Consider the following 18,830-nt stretch of genomic DNA (forward strand, 5'->3'; position numbering starts at 1 on the left):
ACATGATTTCTGCCCGAGTCCTATCCTGACTCTTTTCCACCGGCTGTGAGGTGAAGACCACATGTCCCAAGATTCTGCGCTCAAACGTGGCGTCATCAAACTACGCCTTTGTTTTGAACAGGCGACCTCTAGTGGACGGAAAAGTTACATAGAGTAGCTTTAAAGGAGTGACCGTTGGTCCGCCATTTTGAAATGTTATACATTTTAATATCTCTTAAATGATTTGACATATCGGCACAAAAAGCATGTCCTGAAGGTACCTGGGAAGTTTGAACTCAGCGCCACCTAGTGTTCCAGAGATATAAGGATTTTTGCAAAAAGGCTTATAACTTTTCAAAACATTGTCCAAATTTGTCCAAAATGCATAATTTTTTCATTTTCCATGATTTTGTTTGTCTGCCATTTTGAAGTGAATGATGAAAAACACAACATTTTGTCCAAAATATGACTAGATACTCTTTGGACTGAGCTGCACAGAAATGACGGAACAGATTTTGTTTTATATATTTGCCACCCTTCCCGAGAAATAGTCTACCTCTCTGAAGTTGACCGTGCCTGTGTTTGTTGTCTTATGGTAGTTAGCTTAGCATGCTAATTGGTTAGCATGTTAAAGGGTTAGTTCACCCAAAAATGAAAATTCTGTCATTAATTACTTACCCTCATGTCGTTCGACACCCGTAAGACCTCTGTTCGTCTTTGGAACACAAATGAAGATATTTTAGTTGAAATCTGATGGCTCAGAAAGGCCTCCATTGGCACAATGCACGGTTCACTCTCAAGACCCTTAAAAGGTACTAAAGACGTCGTTACAAAGTCCATCTCACTACAGTGGTTCTAAAATAACTTTATGAATCGGCGAGAATAGTTTTTGTGCGCAAAAAAACCCTAAATAACGACTTATATAGTGATGAAGATTTCAAAACACGGCATCATGAAGCTTCGAAGCGTTATGAATCAGCGAGTCGAATGAGCAGTTTGGATCGGCAAATTTCAGCAGTTTGGCGGTTTGACACGCGATCCGAATCATGATTCAACTCACTGATTCATAACGCTTCGAAGCTTCATGAGGCCGTGTTTTGAAATCGTCATCACTATATAAGTCGTTATTTAGGGTTTTTTTGCGCACAAAAACTATTCTCGCCGATTCATAAAGTTATTGTAGAACCACTGTAGTGAGATGGACTTTGTAACGACGTCTTTAGTACCTTTTAAGGGTCTTGAGAGTGAACCGTGCATTGTGCCAATGGAGGCCTTTCAGAGCCATCAGATTTCTTCTAAAATCTTCATTTGTGTTCCGAAGACGAACGGAGGTCTTACGGGTGTCGAACGACATGAGGGAGTAATTAATGACAGAATTTAAATTTTTGGGTGAACTAACCCTTTAACCAGTTGCCATTTTTTTACTCTGCACTTCTGTTGCCCCTGTATCAATGCTTGCAGCTATATTTGAAATTTGCATGCTACATTTTTTTTCCTTTAACAAAATATTCACATTTCTGCTTTTATGTATTTAACATGCACGGCCCCTTAATTACTCTCTATTAATTTAGGAGGCAAAACGAAAACATGTTTGCTCAAAAATTAGTTATTAAACACTTCTTGAGAGCATTTTAATTAATAAACGGAAAATTGACATCACATTTTCTTTGTGACATCACAAAATTCTTTAAAAATGTCATCGTCAATGCAGCTACAGTAGCCTACGTACAGAAAGAACTTTCCCGAGGTAAAAAGAAAAGCTCATTACACACGAGCAGAACAGGCACACAAAATCTATAGACGGTTAAACAAGATCTCATACATCCATATATTGTCTTGCAGATGGTGTGCAAGTAGCTCAGCTGGGCGGCGTTGATGAGAACCTGTGCCGGATCTGCATGGATGCCGTGATAGACTGCGTTCTGCTGGAGTGCGGTCACATGGTCACCTGCACCAAGTGCGGCAAGAGGATGAACGAGTGCCCCATCTGCAGGCAGTATGTGGTGCGGGCGGTGCACGTCTTCAAGTCTTAACCACGAGCGTATCACCTCTACTGAAAGACCAACACACGAGATGCTTCCTGCTGGACTGAGCAGGCTGGGGCCGTGCCCGGACCAAGAGATTGCCCCTTTAATTTCACACCGAGTTAAAGTCGTGGAAACCGGTACTGCGCACACCTTATTTACACAGCGAGATTTTTCCTGCTGCACATTTTGATTTGGTCATTCATTGACACTTTTTCTGAGTTTCTGTGGTTAGTAACCCAGGGAAGATGGATTTTAGAAGAATAAAGTATACAAATATGAAAGTTGAAATGGTTTACATTTCTGTAAACATTTGGGAAATGTGTTATTTGTATGTGCAATATTAGAAATCTTTACTTGTGCGAGTGTAGAGAAACCGATTGCCATTAAGATGCATGTTGTCGTAGCAACAGTGAAGACCAATGCCGTGAAGGGGTAACGTAGGTGCCAAAGTTAGACATGTGCAGAACGGCTTCTGGTTTGTTTTTACGTGCTATATTATTAATAAGCGTTTTCATGTTCATGTATTGGCATACCACAGTTCAGCAGCATCCGCGACACAGGATCAAATGACCAGCTAGCAGTTATTTATAGCAAGATGATGAGAAACTGTATCATATTTTTTTCAGAGACACTGGAATCCAGCATCTGCCGTTATGTAGCTTATTACTGGAACCTCAATTACTTCTTTTCTTTTCTTTTTTTATCTCGATCAAATTTTGCAGTATCTGTCAAATGTCAGGTTCATGGTTGGTTTGTCTCCATTGTGCTGTATCAACAAGAGACTTAAAGATGTGCTAAGTAATTTCATATCATATGTAGTCTCATATGAGTGTACATTATTACAAACATTTGTCCAAAGCAAAATTACTTAGTGCACCTTTAATTGATCACATGCCTTGGTAGGTTTTATTGACAAAATATTGTTTTTACTTCAATGTTATTCATCTCCAGCAATACCATGAAAGATGTCTGTTTTTGGGGTTGTACCACATTTACATGGTATCTCAAGATTTCCACAAGCGGTGCTACATGGATTTACGCATTACAGTTCTCTATTCCATATGCTCCATAGCTATTTCATTTAAGCGGAATGAACTGTTTCTTACCCCCTTTTTCTAGATCAGGTTAAGATACAGAGGAAATTGTTACTCGATTCCTCTAGATGCCCTTTGTTGCTGTGAATTCTGTAGTCAAATGCGAGTTATTACGTCTGTGGTTTTGCCTAGACCAACAAATATAAAGGAAAATTTTATCAATTAAACATATGATTTTATATACATGTGAAAATGATGTACTTGAAGTATATGGATATATTGTTTCATCCCCCTTCAGCGTTCCAGTTTTTTCCTTGAATGTAAACGACATTGATTTAGTTGTTTATCTTTTAAATCAGTCAAAAATAATGCTACAGTAGATTTTTGCATTCTGATGTCACGTCCATGTATTTCTATAATCAGACTGCTTTTAATTTGCTTCTAAAACACCTCCACACCCGTCTGCCCAACACTGACACTGTGCTTATGTGTATGTTTCTAATGCTGCTATCTCTAAAAGATGTCACTTGGTAGTAGGTAACTACTCTAGCTGAGCAGACAATGGACAAGACTATGACTTAAACTGAGCGCTGGAAGACGTTTTGGGATTTGGTCTTTGTATTTTGGAATGTTGAACTTTTTATTTTGGTAATTCAAAGATGATTTATTCAATTTAATAAAATATGGTACCTTGAACTAACAAAATAAAGATTTTTCTCATTTCACTGTTTACTCTTCTTTTCTGAGGCGACCTCTAATGGCGGTTAAGTGCAACGCACGTAGTCATGGGAATAGAATACGTTACACTCAGTCAGGCGTCAGCAGATACAATGTAGCCTAATAGTTATACGCCTATATATTAATGGCACAATACTGGGATGTGGTTACTAATTAGTCTAAACGACGAATCCGTCAAGGTAAGCCTGTTTGTGAGGTACCTATTTCAATATTAAAGGGATAGTTCACCCAAAAATGAAAATTCTGTCTACTCACCCTCAAGTTGTTCCAAACCTGTATGAGTTTCTTTGTTCTGCTGAACACAAAAGAAGAAGAATGTTTGTTACACAGCAGATAGAGCTAGCAACCATTGACTACCATAGTATTTCTTTCCCTACGGTCAATGGTTGCTCTGCTTGGTTACAAACATTCTATTTTGTGTTCAGGAGAACAAAGAAACTCATACAGGTTTGGAACAACTTGAGGGTGATTAAATTATGACAATTTTCATTTTTGGGTGACTATCCCTTTAAGTATCAACTCGAGAGTTAGAAAAAGAGCGGCAAAAACAAGCGGACTCGATCGTAATATATTAATCTTGTATGCTTGAGGTAATTTTATGATCATTTTAAAAACAAAAAAATATCACGTTGTTCACACAGTCAACATTCCGTTAAGCAAAACACCAATACTGGAAAAAATAATTATTTAATCAGGTCAAACAGTGCAAATACGTTTTCCCCCAGATATATACATATTAAAGAAGCCAAGGTAAGTAATATAGTCGTATGGAAAAAAGAGAATGTACCTGTAGAACATCTTATATAACAATAAAGAACATCCACATCTTAAATTAACATTACAGAAACATCTAGTTACTATAGCTAGTATAGATAGGAATCTGCTTTACTTCCTACTGCGTAGAAAAAAAGAAACCTTGTACTGACTGAATATTGTCAATAAAGTCTAAATATATTTATATGAGTGCATTTAATACTGCACATAAAGTGTGAAATCCCTTCTGATACAAAAATTAATACTGCATGACGCCTAACGTTTGCATGGTAACGAAAAAAGCACATGCATCTTCAATTTTTCTTTTCTGAGAAAGAAAATAACAGTCGGTTTTGTCACTGCAACACTGCACTGTGACTATAAAACCCTTTTTTTTATAACATTTATGCAAAATATATGGGTAAACATGCCTTTCAACAGCATTTTAACGTTGGCACGCTCTGCCAGCTGTGCCTTGTAAACTTAAAAATCAACAAATGTTTGCCTTTAGCAGCACAACAAACAAACAATAATAAAAAAAAATTAAAATAAAAAGATTGAAAGGCAGAATTGGCCACTAGAGATGAATACATTTCTTCACTTGTGAGCTCTGGCAATGAGTTCAGGCATTTGCTTGGAGTGTGTAGCCATTTTTCTCTGCTGGTTTTCTTGTTGAGTGTGTTAGCCTCCACACGTCCCGTGTTGTAAAAGTGTAGAAAATGGAGGGCGAAATTGTTAGTTCCCTGGGTTATACTTCAAGTTTTTGTCTGTCTTTGTTGACTAGCTCAGTTTGCTCAGTAGTTTTTCCTCGATAAGTCCGAATTGCACGCTGACAGACATCTCTGCGATGAACTGCTCACAACCCTCTTTGGTCACCTGTTTGCAGTACCGCAGGTCAATGTGACAAATGTTTCCGCAGCGCTTGAAGTAGGTCAGTGACAGGTCTGTAACTCTGTTACAAACTGTGGAGAAAAGAAATAGGAATTTAGAGCCCATAATGTTAATTCCTCAGATTTACATAAGTTAATTCTTGAATTTGGAAGCAAAGTAAAGAGCCGTGGCCTTTTCCCAAGACGCAAGCCATCAAATGTCGAGATAGCAATCTTCCGAGATCAAGGTGAGTTAGTGTACACACACACACACACACCGTATGCATGGGGTTTTCCAATGCACTCAGCTATCCGTTAGCATGCCTAACCTGTAATGTGAGGGTTTTAGTATTTCCTGCATACCTGACAGGTTGATGTGAGTGAGAGAGTCTCTGGTCGTGGTGCCGGCTGCCGTGAGGATGTTGACGCTCTGGTCGGTGATGTGGTTACAGTAACTAAGGTCCAATTGAGACAGTGAAGGCATGTGTTTTATGATCAGCTTCAGGGACGTATCTGTGATGTCCAGACCAGCTAGACAGAGATCCTCCACATTCCTCAGTTTACTTCTACTGTCCAACTGACCTGAGAGACACAAATAAGCATCTTTTATCCAAATCAAGATAACAAATGTTACTGTGCTACTTGCTGTGTACACACACGAGGCCGCTGTGAATTGGTCAAATAAGAAGAAAAGGAACTTCTAAAGGGTCTAGAGTACACATTTGTCAAATTGAACATAAAACAGCGGTTAACGCCGTCATTCAGTACCTGGTCTGTTGTCTGTCGGCGGAGAGAGTAAGTCTCTTATCTGGTTGTCCTTAAGGCCCTCTACCCACTGCACATCTAGAGTTCTTAGCAAAGGACAACTGGATGTGCATAAAGCAGATACAGCTGCCCACGAGCAGCCTGCCAGCAACAAAACCCTCAGACCTGCCAGGAAACCAACACAGAAGTCATACAATTATTGGACATGAGAGTGGAAACTCCTGTTTCTGGAGATCTACATTCATGCAGAGTTAAGCAAGATCTTAGGGCGTTTTCACACCTACCTTGTTTGGTCCGGATTTTCGGACTTTTCAGTTTGGTCCAAATCAAAATTACAGGTGTGAAACCTCCCCCGGACCAAACAGATGAAATTTGGTCCGATGAAAAGAGGTAGTCTCGGTCCGGATCAAACTGAAGAAAGGTTTGGTTTGTTTTACTAGTGTAAAAGCATTTTCTGTATGTTTCGGACTTTCAGACCATTTACAGGAAGTTCATGTTTATTTTTAAATATTATAATATTTTTTTTAAATTCAATCTAGGCTACATTGATTATGTAAAGTGAAAAGATGCGCAATATGTCAGAAGACAGAAGGTCAGAAATGATTTTGAACGAAATTTTGTATGATTTTGCTTAGAAAGCCTTTCTTTAATGTGAATTTCGTTTTGTATAAATTGTATCTTAATTTTAATCAACGCTTAATCAGATAATTGCCTGGATTTAATAAATAAGAAGCAAATAGTCTATAGCAGAAAATAATCGCGGGAGCGATCACATGCTTTACACATGATATGAACTGGAGCGCGTCTCAAATAAACCGAAACTCAGTAGCTACTTGTCTCACAAACATGAGAAATATGTGTATATAAAGCTTGAAATGTCCACTTTTAAACGTAACGAATAAAAAATAGTCAAGCAATAGTGGCAACGATATGCGTCCGTTCATTCATTCTTGTCAAAGACGCTGACGTCAGACGCACGTCCGTTTACAAACCAATCAATGTCCAGATGCAGCCCACATAGATGATGAGTGGACACAAGTGCGTCATGTAAAGTTCTTTAGTGCGCTTGCATAATTGCAATGTGAAACCAAACCAAAACTAACCGAATGTATATAATGTATCAAAACATGAACTTCGGTTCGGACCTTGGTGCGGACTTTCAGGTGTGAAAACGCCCTTAATGTGTGGTAATCTTCGGTGTATACAAAGGGTACACAGTCAGGAGACACACAATCCAGCTGTACAGTTAACCTGAGAAGCATTGAAACAAAACTGTTGTTTTGTAAAGTGTGATTGTACCAGGTAATCGGTTGATTAGCCAGCTGAGCTGCTTCTTGGAGATGTTGGTCCAGCTCAGGTCCAGGGAGACCGGCTGTCTTCGGATAATGCCGCTCAGCATGAGAGGAGTGATTGACTTGCACCGGTTCAGATCGATCTTGGTCCACAGTCTTTTATCACAACACCTGAGATCAAAAGACAGAAGACTTGACCTTAAGGCCTGATATACTCACAGTGAATTTATTTTCTGTTCTTTGCTTAGGGGTAAAAAGAAGTTCGAAATATGTGTCCAGCGATATACAGTTAAGCACTGTGTGATTTCTGTGCAATTTCAACAAGGTTACCTACTCACACTGTACGAGTAGATCGCATGCAATGGAAAGCACGATTTATGTGTTCACACTAGGGCTGGACGATTAATCGAAAACGAATCGAAAATTTTGAACCTCTAACCGACGTAATTTTCCCATGTTGATTATTTCGGTTTTAGTCACGTGACTCCGCCCCATCAGTCACATCAAGTTCAGTTTGCAGGCACACGGAAAGATGCAGGAGCAGTTCTCTTTGTTTATAGATGCTCAGAATTACTATGGTAATTGCATGTTTTACACAGTTCATACACGTAGGCCTAAGTTAATCACCGTTCTTATATGCGCTGATCTACACACAGAGACGGCGCACGCAAGCCCCGAAGCCAGATCACTTTTACTTGCGTCCTAAGTTTGTCAATTAAATGAGTTTAAAGGGTTAGTTCACCCAAAAATGAAAATTCTGTCATTAATTACTCACCCTCACGTCGTTCGAGACCCGTAAGACCTCCGTTCATATTCGGAACACAAATGAAGATATTTTTGTTGAAAGCTGATAGCTGAGAAAGGCTTCAGATAGGCCTCCATTGGCATTCAGTACATTTACACTCCCAAGACGGATAAAAGGCACTCAAAACATCGTTACAAAGTCCATCTCACCACAGTGACTCTACAATAATCTTACGATGCGACGACAATAGTTTTTGTGCGCAAAAAAAATCAAAATAACACCTTTTTCTAACTTGTTACTGCCTTCCGTGTGTGCCTCCACGACGCATGCGCGAGAATATGACGCAGATCCGGCGTTCGGACAGATGACCCAGAAGCGATTTGTTTACAATCAGAGGAAGACGCGCGTATCTCAGCTGTTGGATTCTACATTGATCGTGCTTTAGGTCTCGGCGTAGTGCTCAAAATGGGGTTAGAGTGTGCATTTCATGGATTCCCGAACCCCGGCGCTACGTCATATTCTCGCGCATGCGTCGTGGAGGCACACGCGGAAGGCAATAACAAGCTGGATAAAGGTGTTATTTTGATTTTTTTTTGCGCACAAAAACTATTGTCGTCGCATCTCAGCTTTATCAGCTTTCAACAAAAATATCTTCATTTGTGTTCCGAATATGAACGGAGGTCTTACGGGTCTCGAACGACATAAGGGTGAGTAATTAATGACAGAATTTTAATTTTTGGGTGAACTAACCCTTTAAAGGCTTGCCAGTTTGAACAATAAAGCGATTGTGCACTATTCAAGGACAACGTTATGGAAAACTTCTCCGTTCAAGGCTCATGAGCTTTTTTCTGTGACAGAGAGCCGAGCCGTGTCGTGCCTCTGACAACACGCCCGCCCTGAAGCCAGATCCCTTTCACTTGCGTCCTCACAAAACTGTCATTTTTATGTGTTTTAAGGCCTGCCAGTTTGAACATTGAAGTGATTTTAGACCATCAGATGTGTATTATGTTGAATTAATGCCTAATATATTGTGACACATGAACACTCACAGACAATAGCTTGCACATCACGTGAAGATCGTGCACAGAGAGGAGCGCAGAAACTCATTGTCAACGCTGCCCTGTGATTTTTCACTAAAGTAGCTTAGAAACTCAACCGTTATAGCATAGATTTTGAGACCTTTGAAGTAAGTACAAACCACAGCTTCATAATTAATAGAGACGGACTAATTCACACACAATCACTCTCTCGTTAATGCATTCAACTAAATGAAATGTAGGCCTACTGTGCTAATTTATCTGATTTACAACAGAAATTTGAACTGCTGAAATGTGAAGTATTTTAAAATCACAAAGAAATGCACTTTTTTTCATAAGAAAAAATATCCCACCTTTAATAGTAGAAAAATATGTACAGTCCAAACCTTATCAGTGAACTATGAGGGCAAAAAGAAAGCAAAAAAAAAAGGAGCAAAATAATCGTTCATTAATCGTAATCGAGGTAAAATGTTCAATTAATCGAAATTTTATATTTTTGGTCAAAGCGTTACAGCCCTCGCTCACACTGTATGGTCCGATCGTTGAGCACGACTTGTCTGCTCACACTGTACGAGTGAAATATGCGCGATAAGACCCCCGTGCCTAGTTGCGACGATAGACCATGGTGTAGGCTATTATAGAGAGATAGCCTATCAAATGCACCGTGAAGCAGATTTCGGCAGCCATTGACTACCATAGTATTTTTTTTTCCTACTATGGTAGTCAATGGGGCCTGAGATCTGTTTGGTTACCAACATTCTTCAAAATATCTTCCTTTGTGTTCAGCATTTATACAGGTTTGGAACAACTTGAGGGTGAGTAAATGACAGAATTTTCATTTTTGGGTGAACGGTCCCTTTAAAAGCAGGCAGCTTACAGTATTAAACATGAAAAACAGGGTCTCGTTTCATCAGAAGTACAACTTCATTTTCTACTATAACAGCTCTCCAGTGTGTTCATGTTTTTAGTTTTGGCCTGATTTTATTCGGAATGACGTCACATCAATTCATTCTTCGATTATTGAAGTATATCGGGGCCTTTACTATGCATATTACCAAACTGAGTTTAGCACTTGCTTGGAATACAAAACCTCAAAGATTTAATTTTCTAGCTGACTAATGAGTTTAAGGACACTGGATGTGGTTTTTCTGCGTGACGTTATATGAGATTGTTTACAAGTTGTTTTACTTGCGTCTTTCCACGTTTGAAACACTGATTGAGCGATTACATGAGACAATGGATGCGTCCGAAACCTGGAAAATTCTGCCTTCGGAGGACACATTTCAAGGCAGGAAGGCACTTATCAAGGCACGTCCGAATCTAATGCTTCACTTCCTGTCTCCTGAGATACCTTCATCTGATCGATTTTTGAAGGCAGCATATTTGTATCCTTCGCTGCCTTTGATATCCCACAATCCTGTTCTTTCCATTCTGTGACAGTTGAGCTGGGAAAAAAAGATGGCGTCCGAAAGTTGTGTTTGCTGGTCAGTTTGTGTGTTAATGTACATTTTTTACCAACATTTTCCATTTTCTGATGTTATTTCTAGCGAGAAATGACTAATGTAGTAATTAAATATTTGTGTAGTTCTCACCAAAGCGCTCTCTATTTTGCTGTAGATCATTAAACTGTTACACTGCCTAAGAAGTCTGTCCGAAATTAGTTTCGTGAGGTGCCTTCATGCACAAACGCTGCCTTACAAGCCATTGTCTGATAAGGCAGCGAGGCAACAAGTCAGCTGCCTAGGTTTTCGGACGCAGCCATGATATGGATTTCGGTAAGTTGCACTCTATATGCAACTCTATGCAGCCTTTCATTTGCTCATTCATGTTTATTTTGCGCTGTATTAAGACGGAGGAGAAGATTGGTTCACGTGCGCTGCCGTTTCTCTTGAGCTGCGCCAGAGCAATCTTGCGCCAAAACGGTATGAATTTATTTACGAAATATAAAAACAATGCTCGTAATTTGAAATCTGAGACTTGGTTTAGTAACAAAGCACAAAAATGATTTCGATTTAAAGGATGGAAGGCGCGCTGCAATGTTCCGCTCATTATTCAACTGAAAACAGGATGAATATTCTTTTAATTTAAGAATAGATATTGTTTCGTAAAAATATTTTTTACCCAGCCCTAAATTATAAAGGCAATTATAGCGCATCGAATTAATGACGATGTATCGTTGTATCGATATTCTGAGCACAGCCCTTTCTCGGTAACTTGGATTTACTACGTCAACAGCGTAGGAGACTGACACAGATGTGAAGAAATTGTTGAATAAAGTTGTTATTTTTGTTAGTTTTTTTTGCACACAAAAAGTATTCTTGACGCTTCATTAAATTAAGGTTGAACCCATTTAAATGATGCTCTTACTACCTTTCTGGGCCTTGAAAGTGGCAATTAAAATGGAAGGGTCAGAAAGCTCTCAGATTTCATCAAGAATATCTTCATTTGTGTTCCGAAGATGAACGAAGGTCTTACGGGTTTGGAACGTCATGAGGGTGAGTAATTAATGACAGAATCTTCATATTTGGGTGAACTAACCCTTTAAAGTCACTATTGAAATTGAAAAGTTTCACTTCATTCTTGTGATCCAAATCCAATTCAGTGTTTTAATTTGTATTGGTCAGGACGAGGGTTTGATGTGTGGTGAAGGCTAAGAGCAAGGTAGAGCCCACAGTAGACCAATAAAAACACATACATCCATGCTCACTTAGTATTGCAGGAAATGGTAGACCTCTAAAATATGTGTTGCAGTATAAAATCTCTAGTGCAAATGCAAGGTAATGATGCTTTCTTTCCTAATTTCTACAAGACATACCATCTGTTCCAGGTTTTGCAGACCCGCATGCAGACACACAGGTCTGGGTGTGCAAGGTGGCTGAACACTGCCATCCACACCTCTCTGTGCATGATGTGATTCTTGCCATCATCTAGAGGCAGCCGGTCCGGCGGGGGGCTGATCGGAGGGGGGCGAATGACATGACGCTCCATCTGAACACATTTCGGCGGAGAGCGGCAAGGCTTTGGCCGGAAGACAGGGGTAGGCGTAGTCCTGATCCAATTCACCGGGGACTGTTCCACCAAGGATCCGTTTAGCTCCCGCTTAGGCCCCAGCCAGTCTTTGAGATGGCTTCTGCCATTATTCAGTGGTTTTCTGTCCTCTCCATCACTATCTGGTTCTGTCTTCACCGTCCTGCCATTTTGATGAGCCAGACGATCCTCTGTCTTTTGGATCTCCTGGTTGAGTTGTTTGCTCAGTTCTTTGCTCAGTTCTTTGTTGGGCAGGCGAGGTTTACGTTTGGTTTTTCGCTGGATTCTCAACTGTGCATCAACACCAGAGTCGTTGCTGGGTCCCGCCTGGGTACAACGTCCCTGGGATTGGTCGCCTTCCCGTGAAGCAGAGGTCTTGTGTAAAAGCTTCCCATTCTCATCTTGGCTACTTTTTTCATTCGTTGTCTCCTCTTCTTCTTCCTCCCTTTCATCATCTCCATCATCCTCTTCTGAGGGTACAAAACTGAAGGGTCTCCTCTCTAGTTCTTGTCTTTTATCCTCATCATACTCCTCATCATCCTCTCTTTCTGTCTTGATCTGTCCCAGGACATTAGAGAGAGCATCATGCTTTGAGTGCTTCTTCTGTGGATTTAAAAGAGGGTCAAAATACATGCTTTGCAAAAAATATTATTTCATGTCTTATTTGCTTTTACATATTCATTTTCTTGCTACCTTTTTCCTGACATTGGAATCGGAGTCCGAGTCCTTTTCAAAGAGTTTTCTCTTTTTGCGAAGTGGGTTGTCCTCCATTTTGGGGGAACGTTTCTTAAATGCGTCTTCTGACTTGCAGGTAGGATTGTCCTCTCGTTCTGTCTTCTTCTTCATGACAGGTGAAACGTTCGAGGTGTAGGACTCTGTAGACATGTTCGAGTCCGGTTCTTCCTTTATGTCCCGGATTCGCTGCTCTTTGAGCAGAGAGCCAGGGAGATTGGAGGCGTACTTAAACCCTGGGCCTCTTTTTTGCTTCGTGGCCAAATGGTGGGAAAGAAGACAAGACGAATTTATATCAAATACGTTTTATCAGGAACTCAATAGTTAAAGGAACACGCTGACTTTTTGGGACTGTAGCTTCTTCGCCGTATCCCAGAGTTAGAGAAGTCCATACATACCCGCTAGCCTAGCTTAGCACAAAGACTGGAGGTAAACGGCTCCAGCTAGCCTTCTGCTCAATAAGTGACAAAATAACGCCAACATTTTCCTATTTGCTGCGTAATATCATTGCGGCGCTGCACCCATGGTACGGCAGCAAAGTTCCGATTATTAGGCAGGAATGAGAGAATAGTTCTTAGCCATATCGGTCTAGAAAATAGCAACTTTTCATTTTCCGTCGCCGTCTGTCTTAGTACACGATGTAACTATACACATCTCAAAATGTAAATAGGAAAATGTTGGCGTTATTTTGTCACTTATTGAGCAGTAAGCTAGCTGGAGCCGTTTACCTCCAGTCTTTGTGCTAAGCTAGGCTAGCGGTGGGTGCGTCAGACAGAGTTATGGCACACACGGAGATGAGAATGGTATGTATGGACTTATCTAACTCTGAGGGATACGGTGAATAAGCTAAAGTCCAAAAAAGTCGTTGTGTTCCTTTAACATTGCCATCATCATTTACATGATATGAAATTGTATGTTGTTGGGTAGGACAGTGATGCTTACTTTCCCTGTCTTTCCAGCATGATTGCATTTAGGACACTCCCAGCAATTTGGCAACTCATCATTCACAACGCCGCCACCATCCTTCTCCTGAACAACAGAACAGAATAGGTTTCTACTCAACAGAACATGTGACAGACCACTGTATGTCTAAATTGATAAGACAAAATGTCAAAGATTGTTTATGCCATTATGGCTCTACACAGTTTTTCAATTGTTTGGTGGCCTGATTAGGAAGACAACCTTCAAACATGCTGGATGGAGGATCTCATTGCAGATAGAGCACTCCATGAGCATGAAGTTGAACTTGTCCTCCTCGTTCTCTACGGTGTCTTCTTTCCCAGCTTCTCCGCACACCAGACACACAGCAGTGTGAGGTAGAACAGGCTGTAAAACATGCAAAAAGCTACCATTAGCTCTCCCTGATGTCATTCAATCAGCAAATCAAGGGTCAAATCTGATGTTGAAAACCCAGACTGACCGCTATGCACTGTCTCATGATGCAGGACTGCTTCATGCGGCCTGGTCCACCAAACTTCTTCATGTCCTTGCAGAAGTGGCACTCCCCACACTCTTTGCGCGTACATGCCTCACACTTCCTGCAGCGTGTTCGCCTGCGCCGGGCACTAGATGAACCGCGACTTGATGAGAGCTTCACTCCACCTGTTGTCGAGCATGGAGCAGCAGATGGAGGCGAGCCCATCTTAGGTTTGGGCCGATTAAGCGGCCGTGGCTGAAACATATAGAACAACAAAAAAACATTTATACAAGGAAAATTAGAAACATGATCAAACTATATTGAGGTCTCAAAATGATTACTAAAAAGTGTCAGTGCATGACACCCATTTCACATGTAGTTAAAGGAACATGCCGACTTTTTGGGACTTTAGCTTATTCACCGTATCCCCAGAGTTAGAGAAGTCCTTACATACAGTATCATTCTGATCTCCGTGCGGGCCATAACTCTGTCTGACGCACCCACGTGTACAAAGTTCCTTGATTACTACGCAAGAATGAGAGTATAGTTCCTAGCCATATCGGTCTAGAAAATCGCAACTTTAAATTTTCCATCTTCCGTAACACAATGTAACTATACACATCATCACAACATGTAAATAGGAAAATGTTGGCGTTATTTTGTCACTTATTGAGCAGTAGGCTAGCTGGAGCCATTTACCTCCAGTCTTTGTGCTAAGCTAGGCTAGCGGTGGGTGCGTCAGACAGAGTTATGGCCCACACGGAGATGAGAATGGTATGTATGGACTTATCTAACTCTGGGGGATACGGTGAATAAGCTAAAGTCCCAAAAAGTCGTCATTTTCCTTTAACTGAACATGTTGGGAAACCAGGACATGGTCGACACAATATGTTTATGATCTGCTTGCTGACTTTAGCAGTAAGGCAATGTAATGCCACAACACAGTCAAGACACAAACATAATGAATGCTTCACGAACCTATCAACATTTAAACACTCTGAGGGTGGGTGTATATAGTTTGGGGGGAGGTTACTTGCATCGTGTCTCGACTTTGTTTGTTAATGAGAGGTTTCGCGAGCCCGCATTGAATAGCCTAAAAACTCTGGCGTTTTGAGCGGTGAGATTCTGATCGCGTTCAAGAGATCAACAACTATCTGTGATTGGCTACATTACTCACCGCTGCAAAAATACGTTGTAAATAGATGCATTTGATGCTCTCCAGAGCTCGGACACAAATGTGCAAATCTGCCATATCTGTTTCACCAATCTTATTACAGTATCAACTGAGGGTGCTTTTTCAAGTTTGAGGGTGCTTAGCACCCCCGTAGAACCGGACCTGGCTGCAGGAACATGCATTTACCAGTCAATGAATATTATTCCTAACAGCATTTCTGATAAACATGAACAGCATTACTAGAAATACAAATATTCCAACTCTAATGAATACAAACGTGTGTGTATTTGCCATTAGATCTCCTTGATGTGAAGCACTTTCCGTTATTGATTCCATACACACATACTCCCACACAAACAAGTCAAAGGGAATTATTCTTCAAACAGCAATATTCCACATCCCCTGAATTGCCATGTCCCCATTATATCAAGTCATGCCTGTCCCAGCACCCAGACTTTCCTACAGCACCATGGGACACGGGGTGATTAATGGGAATAGATCTGGCCTCCACCCTTTTTATGAACCTTCAGTAATGGAGAGGAAAACACGAACAATCGCATTAGCCAGAGGGGGAAAGTGCAACCCGACCTCCTCAATAGGTACTTTACTTATAAACAGCCTAAGTGGATTTCTCGGCCTCTGAGAGTTGAGATTAGCTCTTCAGATGGAGTCAAAAGTCCTGTTTGCACAGAGCCTTGGATTTGATGCTTGTAGTAGAATTGATTTTTGCATGAGTCTACGTGAAATGCTGTTTAGTGGAGGGAGGAAAAAAAAAAACATACAGTTGAGTTCTTGCAGAAAGCAGAAACTGCTGTTTCACAACATCTCAGTTGTGATGTGTTATGAAACTATGTTTGGAGGAAAACAGAAGCATGAATTCAAGCATGTGGTCAGCAGAGCCGGGGGAGAGGGAGATAGTTATGTGGCTGCCAGTGGGAAAAACATTCCAGGCCAAATCTAATATTGCTTGTTAATGTGATGGATGTCTTGATTTTGCGATTGTAAGAGCTGCTTTCACGCAGATTAAAGTTCAGTGAAGGACCTACTGGACCACTACTCAGAATCCAAGGAACTTGGAGTAGAGGTCAACCAACTTATCGGTTTTGCCAATAACATCGAGTTCTTTTGGAACTATTGAATGTTGGCAAAAATTTATGCTGATTTTTCTTTCTTTCTTTTTTTTTTTGCAATGGCGACACTGGAGTATGACAGCAAAAATAAATCACTAGCTCCTTGTGGGATTAGCGGTCTCTAAATCTCTCATCACTACATCCATTTTTCTATCCCCACTTCAATGCGCATTTTGTCATTTTGATATCAGATCAACATGCTCAGAATACAATTCTAATGTTTCAAGGCTTATCAGTGACACGACTGATTTCATTGTTGAAATATAAACTTATCAAAATGAGTAAATGTTTCACTTCTCAGTGGTGAAACCACTAAAATAAGAAGAACTTTCCGAGCCAACCTCAGCTACAAACCATCACAGCTGAGTGTTTATGTATGCCATGATAAATTAATACCTTAAACAGATTTGCTTGCCGTCATTAGAGCAGCTTACAGACAAGGTCAAAAATTAAAGGCTGCATCCATCATGTTATAAAAACTGCTGCAGAGATGAAAGACCTCTAAGACAGGATTACTATAGATATTAAGGGCAGTTATGGATTGCGCATGCGAAAGAAATGCATATCCATAGTAAACATACACAAACAAACTGACTCAAACACGTTGCGTGATACTGCCATTAAACCAGATGTTCTTTATATAATTGTCCAAGTTAGGAATATTATTCAAATTAATATGAATTAAAATTATTCTGCATAAACAACAGAACAAATAAAAATCACACCCAGTTGTAGGGACATTGATGAAGCAAACTTTAATTGGTAGGGTGTGAAGTTACACTTGATATTTAACACTAAGCTCACATAACTGGATGAGGCAGATATCGGCAAAATAAAGCCTTTTCACTGAGGCAAAAATATCACAATACAAAAACATATCCAAATGTTGCAGGGCCAGTTCTAAGCAGAGGTGACAAAAAAAACGGAGATTAACTGATACAAATCACAAACTAGCTTGATCACTTAAGATAATAAGGAAGTGTTTTAAAGGTATACAATTTGACACAATTTTCTCTCAATATTCAGTAATATTAAATACATATAAATCTTTACGAAGATGACATGTGTCGCGGTCAAGCCTCAAGTAGTGTCCAAGACCAGATGTGTTGCTTCCCAAAAAGTAACATCTGACCCAGAATACACCTACGATTTCATAACTACAGGTCCAGGACTAAATAAGTTCACAACAGGAACATGTCTGAACTGTTTTTTACTCACGTTGGTTCTTTGTCTTGCCCCTCCCCCATTGGCTCATCTCGTAGGACCAGCTCAAAGAGGCCCTTGTTGGGCTGTGGCCAAAAACTGTTAAAAATATCCTTGAAATTGAGGAAGTTGAATAACACAATGATCTATACAAATATGTGGAACGAGCGGTGACAGTAAAGTTTACTCAATTGGGCAAACATACTTGTGTATCTTTTTACAAACAGAAAGAGATGGATGATTAAATGATAAAGATCAAGCAGCTGTATCCTTTTCTTCAGTGCTGTCAGCACTTGGGGTGAAACGCATTTGTACATTTCACTAGAAGAGCAATACAAAAGGATTCACTGGAAGAGAATCAAAGATTCGCCCAACCCCAAGGATAAAACAACGCTGGCAGAGTCTCACGTGGGCAGTCACGCAAACAGACATATGCAAAGTATTCAGAGAACACGCCTTCGAAACAGTGTGCAGTGTGCATTAAAACATCAACTGTATCTGATACACATACTGAAAGTATGTGTAGCTGCTGGCATAAGCAAGTAATATTACAACTTCCACAATTTCACTTTCATCTGCAACTTCTGAAAGTACCTAACACTTTACAGCATCATGTAATGCTACTTTAAGTTCAGGTTTCAACAACCTGCTGCAATATTCATTCAAGTAAAATGGCAAAAAATGTGACCTTTCTGTTGGAAATAAACTTGTCAGACTGCATCAAAATGAGCACCAGGCTGAGTAGAGTGATAACAGTATCCTCGTGCTAGTTATATGTAGTTATCAGTGGTCACCATAAACATTTCTGACAGCTCCATTATCACGTGCACTTCAGTTACACATGCAAACACACACACAAACACAATATTACAGCCGCATGCAGCCAATCGCATCTCCTGTCTTTAAGT

General features: G+C 40.3%; 2 protein-coding genes across 4 annotated transcripts in view; one reads left to right on the top strand and one right to left on the bottom strand.

Annotated features, from left to right (window-relative positions):
- rnf34b (ring finger protein 34b) overlaps nucleotides 1-3,765 on the top strand; it is a 48,422-nt gene extending 44,657 nt beyond the window's left edge. The window contains exon 7 of one of the 2 annotated variants that reach the window (XM_079804297.1): nucleotides 1,822-3,765. In XM_079804297.1, the coding sequence (XP_079660423.1) occupies nucleotides 1,822-2,012 (191 nt within the window). In that variant the 3' untranslated portion in view covers nucleotides 2,013-3,765. The remainder of the gene's footprint in view (nucleotides 1-1,821) is intronic. The other variant, XM_079804296.1, reaches the window with a different exon arrangement.
- The window catches only part of kdm2bb (lysine (K)-specific demethylase 2Bb), a 52,739-nt gene continuing 37,596 nt past the window's right edge, over nucleotides 3,688-18,830 (bottom strand). The window contains exons 13-21 of one of the 2 annotated variants that reach the window (XM_079804285.1): nucleotides 14,419-14,670; nucleotides 14,181-14,324; nucleotides 13,941-14,027; nucleotides 12,960-13,250; nucleotides 12,055-12,869; nucleotides 7,465-7,628; nucleotides 6,169-6,330; nucleotides 5,764-5,982; nucleotides 3,688-5,493 (exon numbers count right to left, since the gene is read on the bottom strand). In XM_079804285.1, coding sequence (XP_079660411.1) covers nucleotides 5,312-5,493; nucleotides 5,764-5,982; nucleotides 6,169-6,330; nucleotides 7,465-7,628; nucleotides 12,055-12,869; nucleotides 12,960-13,250; nucleotides 13,941-14,027; nucleotides 14,181-14,324; nucleotides 14,419-14,670 — 2,316 coding nt within the window. In that variant the 3' untranslated portion in view covers nucleotides 3,688-5,311. Of the gene's footprint in view, nucleotides 5,494-5,763; nucleotides 5,983-6,168; nucleotides 6,331-7,464; nucleotides 7,629-12,054; nucleotides 12,870-12,959; nucleotides 13,259-13,939; nucleotides 14,028-14,180; nucleotides 14,325-14,418; nucleotides 14,671-18,830 lie in introns of both variants that reach the window. The other variant, XM_079804284.1, reaches the window with a different exon arrangement.

Source organism: Gobio gobio, assembly GCF_949357685.1.
Source record: "Gobio gobio genome assembly, chromosome: 22".
Classification (NCBI taxonomy): domain Eukaryota; kingdom Metazoa; phylum Chordata; class Actinopteri; order Cypriniformes; family Gobionidae; genus Gobio; species Gobio gobio.